The sequence below is a fragment of the Alexandromys fortis genome, unplaced genomic scaffold (assembly GCF_014885135.2).
Source record: "Alexandromys fortis isolate MF-2015 unplaced genomic scaffold, M_Fortis_MF-2015_v1.1 scaffold_3, whole genome shotgun sequence".
In the NCBI taxonomy this organism is placed as follows: domain Eukaryota; kingdom Metazoa; phylum Chordata; class Mammalia; order Rodentia; family Cricetidae; genus Alexandromys; species Alexandromys fortis.
This window is the reverse complement of record NW_026067909.1, coordinates 17,003,011-17,015,418: the sequence shown is the minus strand read 5'-3', so window position 1 is coordinate 17,015,418 and position 12,408 is coordinate 17,003,011. Positions and strand designations below refer to the sequence as shown.

The following is a 12,408-nucleotide window of genomic DNA, read 5'->3' as shown; positions in this document are numbered from 1 at the left end:
CAGCCAATGAGACAGGCGCCTTCCCAGCTCTTTTGAAAGAGGATCCGCCCAGAGTCATAGGGGAGGAACTGGCTCTGAAGGGCAGGGGCAGCTGGGCTGCCGCTCAGGGCTATTTGGGACTCTGGACTTTGCGTTCCAGCTAAGAGACTCGGTCGTCCAGGACCTGTGGCCCCTTCCCGGCATGCCTGTCCAGAAGGAGAAATACTTTCATTCTTGGGGGAATCAGTGACTCTCACCAGCCCACACTCGGTGTCAGTCTGCTCTATGAGCCCAGACCCCCAAGAAGGGGGCAGCTGCTGGCAAGGGGCCAGAAGTCAGCAGGCGGGCAAAACGGGCACATACCACACTCCTAGAGAGGCCGGCACCCGAGCTGCCACTCTTGGGGCTATCTGAACCTACCTGGCAGCCACCAGCCCTGTATTACTCTCACAGCCTATCCCTGCCACTTGGCCCCAAATGTCTAGCAGCATGCAAGGCAAGGTATTGGAGGCCAAGATACCACACTTTGCTTCTACACACTCAAGCCTGACCTTGGGGAAATAGGCTCTGACACTGGGCCTCAGTTTCCCTCATGCGCATGGAGCAAGGTGGCAGGTCCCAGACGATCTGGGCGGAAGGTTCCTGGGGGCCATAGCCGCCTTCCCCACTCACTTGGTCAAGGGGTGACCTGGTGTGGGAGCTGGACATGGCTGTGGGCTGAGGGGGGGTCCCCAAGTGTCTCGGGACATGTGGGGTGCCATTCGGCCCGGGAGACCCACGCCCTGAGCTCACACTTACATTTGGCCTCCTTCCAGTCGGTGGAGGTGCTCAGGTCCACCTTCGCGGCCATGGCCAGGGGGGCCCAGGTGCGCACCCAGGCTCCACGCCCCGCTGCCCCCCACGCCCCAACTCCCGCCGAGGGCCACGCGCAGAGGCTGTGCGCGCTTATCGCCACCGAGGGACTGCACGCACTGCCGCGGGGCCGCGGGCCACCCGCCGAGCGGCCGGGCCAGGGGCGCGGGGCAACCAGCAGCTGCCCCGCCGCGCGTAGCTGTGCCAGGCGGCCGGACACTTGACTCTGCAGCGACATGAGCAGGCGGTGCCGGGCGGCTCTCCGCCCACTCGGACTCTATTTACGGTGCTCAGGAGAGTCGGGCTCGGTCGCTTATTTACTCTGGGACGAGAGTGGCGCGTGCCAGCTCGTGGCGACCTGCTTAGAGACCGCGGGCGGCGCGCCGCTGGGCACTCTGGAACTTGTAGTCCGGGTCCGACACACTGAGCTCACGCACTTGTATACACACGTGCGCACCCAGCCTGTCTGTGTCCTCCGGGAGAGGCCGCAGCCAACCTCCTGAAGCTCTTTCCTTGTTCTTTCCGCCGAGCTGCCCTGGCTCAGTACTCAACTCGGCCCCTAACGCGTGCCTTGTAGGCAGAGAGACCTGGGCTTGTCTCGCCGCCACTACGCTTCACCCAGCTCCGCGTCTGGTCCACAACAGCCGCAGGTTACAGTCCACCAAGGGGAGGGGGTAGATGCGGCAGACCAATTTGTCAGGTTGGACGGCTTCTCCCGAGCCAGGCAGAAGAGCTCAAACTCCTCGGAAGCTCCAGAGGCGAAGCGGCGCCTACTGAATTTCAGAGCAACCAAGGCACTAGTGAGATTTGAAAGCCAGAAACTTGGATGCCAACCCGGTGTGGTGCTGCACACCTGTAATTCCAGCATTCGGGAGGCAGAGGCCCGAGGATTTTAGGAAAGTTTAAGGCCAGCCTGACTACAGTGCCGCCCCATAGCTAGACCCTGTCTCAGTCAATCAGTTGATCCATCGATGCATCAGTGAATATAAAAAAGAAAAGAGAAAGAAAAATAAAATAAAATCTGGGTACCTAGGAGCACTATCTGGTCAACTAACTAGGGTAATTTTTTCCCCTAAAGACCCATGCTTGTGGGGCTAGAGAGATGGCTCACCCGTTAAAGAGCACTGACTGCACTTCAGAGGACCGGGTGGAAATCCCAGCCCTCACTTGGCAGTTTACAACTGTCTGTTACTCCAAGATCTCCCACTGTGGTGGGATATTTGTACACTGGGAAGCTGTGATTGGTGTAATAAAAAGCTAAACGGCCAATAACTAGGTTGGAGGTGTGGGTAGGATTTCCAGGGAGGGAAAGGAAGAGGAGATGAGGCCGCAAGAGATGCCATCGAGACTCAGAATGAGTCAGACGCTTGGAGTCGAAGAGAGATAAAATTCACGTGGTGGAACATAGATTAATAAAAATATTAATTAATTTAAGTTAAAAGAGCTAGTGGGACAAATCTAAGCTAAAGGCCAAGCTTTCAAAATTAATAAGTCTCTGTGCCATTATTTGTGCGCTGGTGGCCCAAAAGAAAAATACAGCTACATGACTCCTTCACACAGACATACATGCACATAAAATAATAGATTAGAAAAAAGACACATGCCTGTAATCCCAACATTCCAGAGGCCGAGGAGAGGCAAGAGGATCAGGAGATCTAAGTTAGCCACTACTTCATATTCAATTGCACACCAGCCTTGTTTACTTGAACGCTTGTTGTCAGTGCCACCCCGTGAGACTCTGTGTTTTGTTTTTGTTTATTTGGTTGTTTTTATTTAAAAAAAGAAAAAGAGAAAAAGCGATTTAGACCCTGGGGCTTGAGAGATAGCTCAGTAACAGACAGCACTGGCCCAGCGGCCCAGGAGACCATTTCCAGGGCTCACATGGGGGTTCAAAGCTACTGTAACTCCAGTTCCAAGGGTGCCACCCTCTTCTGGCCTCCTCGGGCACCAGGCATCAAAGTGGTGCACAAACATACATGCAGGAAAACATTCAAACACATTTTTTTTAAATGAACTGTTATTGTGAGCCTTAATGGCTGAGCCATCTCTCCAACCCTTACCCCTCAAATTTTACAAATAAAGATTTAGATCCTGGAAAACAAAACAAAAAGGAGAGAAAGGACAAAGTGAATGATCCTCCTGTTGAAACGTCACCACAAATCTGGCAGCTTAAGGCAGATTTGTCATCTTAAATTCTGTGAGACAAGAATCTGGCGGAGTCACCAGAATTACCTGCTGCTGCTTCCTCCCAGGAAGCTCTAAGGAAGCCCCGGGATTGTTCAGCTGCCAGAGGTCACATGGCCCTTCCGGTAGCCCCTTCCTGCATCCTGGCAGTGAGCCCAGGCTCCTGTTGTCTTTCCTGTGGTGGGGGCCTTGCTCTCCGGTTCTGCTGGCTTCCTCTACCATTTTCCAGGCTGTGATTACACTGGCCCCATCCACATCCAGGAAAAAGTCATTGCTTGCCCATGTTCAGCTGGTTTGAAGCCTTAGTTTTCCTTTGCCAGGGGTCATATTCACAGGCTTCCGAGTTTAGGAGAGGCAGCTTGAAGGGCCTTCACTTTGCCCTCAAGCCTTCCTTCAGATCAAAGCCTGGGTAGGGGACTCTGGGAAAAGGTAAGGTCCCACCCAAAATCTGGTTACTAAGGAGAAGGCTGAAATATATGTCCCTTGGGGCTGAGCCCCTGGAGCTCTTTGGCTAAGCCAGAGCCCTGCCACCACCACCCTGCCCCTGGAGCTCTCTGGCTAACCAGAGCCCCGCCACCACCCTGCCAGCTACTGCACTCTTTAAAGCCTTGATTCTTCTTTGTCTTTTTTTTTTAATTGAAAATAGCTTTTTTTCATTACACACACTCACACATTTTTGTGGAGACAGGGTTCTCAGTGTAGCCCTATATACAATATATTCTTTTTTTTTTTTTTTTTTTTTTTTGATTTTTCGAGACAGGGTTTCTCCGTAGCTTTTTGGTTCCTGTCCAGGAACTAGCTCCTGTAGACCAGGCTGGCCTCGAACTCACAGAGATCCACCTGCCTCTGCCTCCCGAGTGCTGGGATTAAAGGCGTGTGCCACCACCGCCTTTATTTCTTATTATTATTCTTTCTTTCTTTCTTTATTATTATTTATTCTTATTAGAATTTCCCCTTCCCCAGCTCCTCCCAGATACTCCCTGACTCTCCGCCCACCTGAATCTATACCCTTTCTTTCTCTCATTAGAATACAGTTATCTAAAAAAAAATAATAAGCCGGGCGGTGGTGGTGCACGCCTTTAATCCCAGCACTTGGGAGGCAGAGGCAGGCGGATCTCTGTGAGTTCAAGACCAGCCTGGTCTACAAGAGCTAGTTCTAGGACAGGCTCCAAAACCACAGAGAAACCCTGTCTCGAAAAAAAACAAATAATAATAATAAAATAAGATAAAATAAAAACAAACAAACTAGAACAGGAACAAACAAACTACTAGGAGAAAAAGGAAAAAAGAAAACATAAGAAACATATATAGATGCAAAGACATACATGGTCACACACACACAAAAATCCTATAAAAACACAGCATGAGGAACCATAATATATACACAAAAGATCTGTAAGGGAAGGAAAAAAGAATAATAAATAACCCAGGCTCCTGCTGAGCCCAGCAGTGATTTGTGTGCCCAGTGAGACTCCACTGGAGAAAACTTATTTTTCCTTTATGAACAGTTGTCAACTGGAGATGGCATCTAAGTTAGGGATGGGGTCTTGTGTCCATTTTCCCCTCAGAGCTGGGACCCCATCTGGCCGAGACTCATGCAAGCCCTGTGCATGTTGCCAGTCTCTGATCATATGTGTGTAGTCCTGCTATGTCTAAAAGGCCTTGTTGACCAGGCATGGTGGCACATGCCTTTAATCCCAGCACTTGGGAGGCAGAGGCAGATGGATCTCTGTGATCCTGGCCTACAAGAGCTAGTTCTAGGACAGACCCCAAAACTTCAGTGAAACCCTGTCTCAAACAAACAACCAAACAAAAGGAATATAGTAGCTGGAGGCTGGTGTAGTGGCACACTTTATTCCCAACACAAAGGAAGCAGAGTTTGAGGGCAGCCTGGTCTACAGAGCTAGTTCCAGGACAGCCAGGACTACATACGTTGTGTGACAGTACACACACCTACTCACTCCAGGTAGGGAGCCCACAACAAACTAAAGCACAGATACCACCAAGATCCAACTTGGTGAACCAGTGAGTTTTATTGGTTAATTCAGGAGTATGGGCAAGGGGTCACTTATGGAAGCAGAAATTACTGCAAAGTCAGTTGTATCACCAAAGCCGACCCCAACCAGCATAGGAGACAGCTCACAAAAGCTAGGAACTTGGAGCACACTGCACAGCCTGCAGGCAGCTCAGCAGGTTGGAGAGTGTCCCTTCCAAGTGACTCAGTTGGTCTAAACCTCTTCTACGCAGCTTGACTGGTTTCTGCTTCTTCCAGGCAGATGGTCCGGCCGCAATGTAAACCCCTTTGAAGGAACTGTGGCCAGCCTAGGACTAGCAAACATGGCTCTGGCAGGCCTTGCCCTTCACCCTGATTACATTCCTAAAGCTAGCCACTAAGGTCTAGTCCCTTATTTGGCCACTTCCTCCTCCTGAGGCTGACTACCAAGGTCCAACTATCAAAGTATTAAAGTCCAGCAATCAAAAGCCCCCTTTGGCTCATCTAATTAACATGTCCAATCAAAATTAAACACAGAATCCCACCAATCCCTGAGAGTTTACCCCAAGATCAGATCACAAAATCCCACCAATTCCAGGCCTCTCTGGAAAGCTCCCCACCTCATCCCCCCCCCCCCATACAAGAAATCCTACATAAAGCCTGCCTCCTGCTCAGTTCTTTGTTCATTCTCTCCCAACAGAAGCAGCCACTCTCCTGTGTCTTTCCCAGTAAATCTTGTGAAAAGTTTGCTGTTCAATGTCACTTTGTGGTATTCCTTGGTTCCCGGTTGCCAGGATACCTTGCCCTTCGGATCTGTACATTTACACTCAGAGAATTCTTTACAGCTTGGCTCTGCTCCTCTAAGAAGGACCCTTGGCTTTTATTGCTTCTCTGGCAGCGAGGAGGTTTGTGAATCTGTCACTTTCAGGGACTTCCTAAAGCTATTTTGAGTTCTTTACCTTCTGCTTAAGGAGTTTCCCTGCAGGACAGAATGTTTAATATTGGAGGATATTTACTTACGTAAAAGCTAGAAAGACCCAGGAAGAAGGAGGAGGAGGAGGAGAGGAAGGAAGGAGGGGGGAGGGAGAGAAGGAAGGAAGAAAATGATAATTAGAAACTGGACATAGTGGTATACCCCTATAAGGCAAAGTCAGGACAATCAAGAAATCAGTTCCGGCTGGCTGGTGGTGACAGAGTCAGGTAGATCTCTGTGAGTTAGAGATCAGTCTGGTCTACAGCAAGAATTCCAGGACTACATAGAGAAAACCTATGTCAAAAAAAAAAAAAAAAAAAAGGAAAAGGCAAAAGTAATCAATGCCAATTGATTCCAATGCCAGGTGTGATGGACACATCTCTAATCCCACCACTTGGGAGGCAGAGGCAGGCAGATTTCTGTGAGTTTTAGGCCAGCCTGATCTATATTAGGAGTTCTAGGACAACCAGAGCCCACATAAAGACACCCTGTCTCAAAAAAAGAAAAAAAAAAGGTAAATGAAGATAATAAGCCAGTTGCAACAGCCGGGAGTTGGGTCACTCAGTAACGTTCTTACTGTGCAAACAAAGGATTTAAATTCAATCCCCAGCATCCAGGAGGCTAGGCAGGAGGCCAGTGAGGGGCCCCAGTGGGTAAAGGTACTCACTGCCAAACTTGATCACTAGGACTCATGATGGAACGAGAAAACTGACTCCTGCAAGTTGTCTTTCGACCTCCGTGTGTGCTTTGGTACATGTTCACATTCAAATAAATAAGACAAAAATGTTTTTTTTTTTTTTTTTTAAAAAAAAACGGATATAGCAATGTCTAAAACAAACACAAGCCACTCCTCAGCCAGAATCAGACGTGGTGAGGCTTGCCAATAATCTCAGCAATTGGGAGGTGGAGGAAGAAAGATGAGGGATTCAAGGTCATCCTCTACGCACAGGTCACAGGGAGTACAAAGCCAGCCTGGGCTGCGTAGTGAGATCCTGTCTCAAACAAAACACAGAGGCTAGGGAGATGGCTCTGTGGATAAGAATGCTTGTTTTGTAAGCATACGGACATGAATTCAAATCCCCAACGATGTAAATGGACCTCAAAGGCTCACTGGTCAGCCAGCTTAGCCGAAATGGTGAGCTTCTCATTCAGTGAAAGAGCCTTTCCCAAGGCAATAAAGCAGGGTCAGTGAGTGACTGAGCTGGTGGAGGGGCTTTCCGCCAAGCCTGCAGACCTGACTGCAGCCTCCTGGTCCCATATAAAGGGAGGAGAACAAGCTCCCCTCCCACAAGTTGTCCTCTGACCTCCACTGTGGCACTTCCACCTCCTCAAACACACACACAATAAATAAATAAATGTAATGATAACAGATTTAAAAGTATAGACACATACAACACACACGCACACCAAAACAAAGCAAACCCCATGCCATTGATGTTTCCTGAGGCTTTCAGGCGTTACCCACCCATCTTTCTGCTTCTTATTGTCCCACCAAGCAGATGAATGGCAGTCTCTGCCCCCAGGTCCTAATGTCTGTTCTGGGTGATAACAATTTGCATTCAGCCATTATCCAGGTTGCAATACTCTCTTCCTATTTTTATTACCTACTCGCCACATCGCATTTTACTGGTTCACTGGCAGGACTGTATCATTATAGAGAGAGGTGTGCAAGCAAGAGCAGATGACAGCTTGCGTGTCTCCACAGCACGGATGTCCCTCTGTTGTCCTATTCCCCATGAATATCATGCCAGGTGGCTGTGAAAGTCCTGTACCATGTGGAGAGAGCTAGCAGATTAAAATGCTCTTAAGACACACCGACTCCTCCTGACCGAGAGAGGTTGTCACTGCCCTCCTTTGCCTCCCAAGGTTGTGGGTGAAGGTAGATGTTAATGAGACTCCTCCTGACCGAGAGAGGTTGTCACTGCCCTCCTTTGCCTCCCAAGGTTGTGGGTGAAGGTAGATGTTAATGAGACAGCTGGTTTCAAGTGAAGAAAAATCTTTTTTTAAAGTAATTTTTACTTAGTTTTCTATGTTGAGACAGGTTCTCACTGTGTTGTCTCAGTTGACCTGGAAATTTCTGGGTAGGCCAGTCTGGCCTTGAAATGCTTGATTTGGTTTTTGAATTTAACAGAGGTGTTAAAGGTTATATAAAAAAAATTGGGGCTGGAGTTGGGTGGTGGTGGCACATGCCTTTAACCACAGAACTCAGGAGGCAGAGGCAGGAAGATCTCTGTAAGTTTGAGGCCTGCCTTGTCTACAAGAGCTAGTTCCAGGACAGCTAGGACTGTTATAACAGAGAAACCCTGTCTCGAATAAACAAAAAAAATTATAATAATTGGGGCTGGAGAGACAGCTCAGCTGTTCAAAGCACTTTTTCTTGCAGAGGACCTAGGTTCAATTCCCAGCACTCATATGGCAATAGCTCACATCTATAACTGACAATATTTACAGTTTCAGTACCCTCTTCTGGTCTCTGTACATGTAGTGTACAGACATACATGTGAGTAGGAACACTCACACACATAAAAAGAAAAATTTTTTAAATTGTATAATCTTATGTTTTTCTCTTGAGAAATAAAATGGGAAGGTATTGAGCTATTTGTTCGTTTAGTTATTGCATTATGTGTGTGGTGCATGTGTACATGTGTCTACCTGCTCAAATGCGTGTAGGCATATGTGTATGTGGGGGCATGTGCACAGGTACACTTACATGTGGAGACTTGAGGGTAACATAGATGTCTTTCCTGACTCTTTTCCTGGTATGCTTATTTTATCTTTGTTTATTGTTTCCATGTGTGTGTATGTGTATGCATGTGAGTGCAGGTCCCCAAGGAGATCAGAGACATCAGAATTCTTGGAGCTGAATTACAGGGGTTTGGTCCCTATGACCTGGGAACTGGGAACTGAACTCAGGTCCTCTGCAAGAGCAGTTTTTGATCCTAACTGCTGTGGCATCTTTCCAGCTCATATTTATTTTATTTTTAGATATAAGTGTATGTGTATTGTGAAGGGATAAATTTCAGGTTCTTGTGAAGCCAGAGGCATCAGACCCCTTGAAGCTGGAGTTCAAAGCACAGGGCCTGGGAACCAAACTCACATCCTCCGCAAGAACAGAATGTAATTCTAGCTCTGGAGCCATCTCTGGAGCCCCTACCGACCTGTGTGTTTCTGCTGCACTGGGGGTAAGATGCACATCACTGCACCAGGCTTTTTCTGTGAGTTCCAACAACTGAAGATTGAGCTCCGGGCATCAGGATTGTACAGCAAGTAGCTGACTCTGGATGCTTACTTTGTTTTGCTTTAAAGATTTATTTATTTTATTTTTGCCAGCACAATTTGTTGAAGATGCTCTCTTTTTTCCATTGTATACTTTTAGCTCCTTTATTTTAATTTCATTAAATTAAATTTGTACTTTGCCTGCCTGCATATTTGTGTACTCTTTGAGTGTCTGCCGCCCACAGAGACCAGAGGAGAGCGCTCCCTCCCTCGGAACAGGAGTTACAGACAGTCATAAGCTACTATACGAAGAGTGAGAATAGGACCTAGGTTCCCTGTGAGAGCAGCAAGCACTCTTAACCACTAGGCGAGTCCTCCAGCCCCTGGTTTGCATATTTTCATATAAAGAATTGAATTCTCCTTTAGCAAATGAGATTGTAAGGTAACAAAGTGCGCTACACGGGTTTGCCTGCTGATAAGATAAAAATTCAAAAGGTCAAAGGCACTGGGCAGGGTGCTGCACCTGTAATCCTGGCACCAGGGAGGTGGTGACAGGCGGATCCGGAGCTCAAGGCCATCATTGGCTAAGTGTGAGTTTGAGGCCAGCCAGAGATGCATACCACGATCCTATATCATGAACAGGTAAGTAAGCACCACAGGATGGTTCAGCAGGTAAAAGCACAAATGGCTGACAACTCGAATTCAGTTCCCCAAACCCAGGAAATTCTGATCTCCATATGTGTGCTCTATCATACACACATCATACATATATGATACACACAAAATAATAATATAAACTGCCAGAGACAGGTGTGGCAGCTCACATCTGTAATTCCAGTATTTAGGAGGCAGAGGCAGAAGCAGAAAGATCAGAAATTGGAGGTCAGCCTCAGCTATGAGAGATCCTGTCTCAAAGATTTCTATAAGGCCTGGTGTGGTGATACCTTTAATCTTTGCATTTGGGAGACCAAGGTAGGTGGATCTCTGAGTTTAAGCCCACCCAACCTAGTCTATATGGCAAGTTTCAGGCCAGCCAAGGCCACTTAGTGATACCTTGTTTTAAAAAATAAATTAAAAAAAACTTTTAAAAAGACGGAAAGCCAGGTTTGAAGAGATGGCTCAGTGATTAGCAGCACTTACACTCTTACAGAGGACCTGGGTTTGGTTTCCAGCACGCGCATAGTGGCTCACAACCTCCTGCAACTCCCATTCAAGGAGACCTGATGCTCTCTTTTGGCATTCATGGGCACAGGCATTCACATGGTGCATAGACACACATGTGGGCAAACACTCATGCACATAGCCCAGTGTCAGGAGCTGTTATCCCAGAAACTGAGGCTCCTTCTTCATGATGTGACTCTCTAACCCTTGAGGCAGGTTCTCTGCTCCTGTTTGCCATGGCCAAGGTAGTTGGCCTCACTTCAGGTCTTCCGAAGGCCAGACAGAAGCCCCCACCCATCACCTACCCTGCTACCCACCTAGCTCAAGACATGGCCTGGGAACACAGGCTAGGGCGCACCTTGCAAAGGATCCTACAGAATTAGCCCCTCTCACTCTGGCTGCCACATCAGGGAGTCAATACACTTTTCTCCACTGCAGTCAGAGGTGGAGGTGCCGGACCCCTCTAGCTGATGGGCCTTGCTCATGGACCGGGTTTGAGGTGTGAGGTGTGAATGAGGAGACTCAAGGAAGCTGGGCATGGTAGTTCAAGCCTGTGATCCCAGCACTTGGGAAGCTGAGGCAGAGGGATTCAAAGTCTGGAGCTACACAACTAGAGGTCTCTGGGGGAAAAAAAAAATCAACCATGTATTCAGTTTCCAGACAAAACTACTAGAGGGCAGTGACATCACCATTGTGGAGCTACCAGGCTGGAGGACATTGGGGTGCATTCCAGACACGAAGGGAAGAAGTCAGCTAAGTCTGGAAATTGTGAGTAGCTCTGAGCTGAGGCTGGAATTCTGGGAGTCATTTGAGATGATATTTATAGGCAGGAGGCTGGTGGAGACACCCAGCCCCCTGCTGCCCTCAGCTGTCTAATGACTGACTAGATAATTGCCATTGTTCTGGTTCTCCAAGCATCTGGCGTAGGGCCTGACGCGCCATGTAAGTTCATGAGAACTGAAGAGAGCTCACCCCTCCTTTTTCTCTCCCCAAACTCATTAGAACTCAGGAGTCAGGACCACTGAGGTTAGTAGGCCTCAAAGAAACCCTCAGGCTGGCGAGATGGCTCAGTGGCTAAGAGCACTCACCGACTGTTCTTCTAGAGAACCTGGGTTCAATTCCCAGCACCCACATGGCAGCTCACAACTGTCTGTAATTCCAGTTCCAAGGGACCCAACACCCATGGCAAAACACCAACACACATTAAAAAAAGAAAGAACCTTCAACAGAACCTTATCCTCAGTGGAAGAAGGAAGCTGGAGTTATCTCAAATCCTCATTCCAGCATCAGAAGATCCCCCAGAATCCTGAGCAAAATGAGCTGCTCACTCCACACCACATGGCCACTAAACGGCGCTGTACAGGTTGGGAGTTTGCTCTGCAGGAAGAGTGGTCTCAAGCCCACACAGCCTTCACTCTCCTCCCTTCACCCTGAGCAGCAATATCCTGGAGCCCAGGCCTGAGTCACACAGGGTCACTCAGGGGATTCTCAGGGCCAGATGCCTCTGTAGCGACACTGCTGTGTTCTAGGGACCTGAGAAGAGAGAAGGGGACATTGGTTTCCCTGGGACAATGCTCAGCTCCTGTGAGAGGGGTGGGAAAGTCAAGATAGGGAACCTGATGAGAGCTCCCATTTCCGAGTATTCAGCATGACTTCACGGTGACACCAAAGCTTAAGTCAGAGTGCCCCACAGTCTCCATCTAAAGACCCGCACCTTGTTTTTCTGTGTATGTGCACATGTGTGTTCTCACGTGTGCACATGTGTGGTGGTCAGAAGTCATTGTAAGGTGTCTTCTGCTTCTGTTGTTCTTCATCTTTCTTTCTTTTAAGCTTGAGTGTGCGTGTGCATGCGCGTGTCTCCTGTCTGTCTGTCTGTGCACCATCTGTTTGTCTGGTGTCCTCAGAGGCCAGAATAGGTGACTCTACCCCTTTGTACTGGGTTCTCTGTCAGCTGTAAGCTGCCATACTGGTTTTGGGAACTGAACAAGATCTTCTACAGGACAAGCAAGGGCTCTTAACTGCTAACCATTTATTTCCACTTTTATTTACT

At 48.3% G+C, this 12,408-nt stretch overlaps 2 protein-coding genes across 4 annotated transcripts in view; one reads left to right on the top strand and one right to left on the bottom strand.

The window, feature by feature from the left end:
- Macrod1 (mono-ADP ribosylhydrolase 1) overlaps positions 1-1,200 on the bottom strand; it is a 142,313-nt gene extending 141,113 nt beyond the window's left edge. Inside the window, exon 1 of one of the 3 annotated variants that reach the window (XM_050136880.1) lies at positions 778-1,200. In XM_050136880.1, the coding sequence (XP_049992837.1) occupies positions 778-1,069 (292 nt within the window). In that variant the 5' untranslated portion in view covers positions 1,070-1,200. The remainder of the gene's footprint in view (positions 1-777) is intronic. The other 2 variants (XM_050136878.1, XM_050136879.1) reach the window with 2 other exon arrangements.
- Positions 1-12,408, top strand: part of Dnajc4 (DnaJ heat shock protein family (Hsp40) member C4) — a 127,108-nt gene that overhangs the window by 66,337 nt on the left and 48,363 nt on the right. The gene's annotated exons all lie outside the window — the stretch shown is intronic.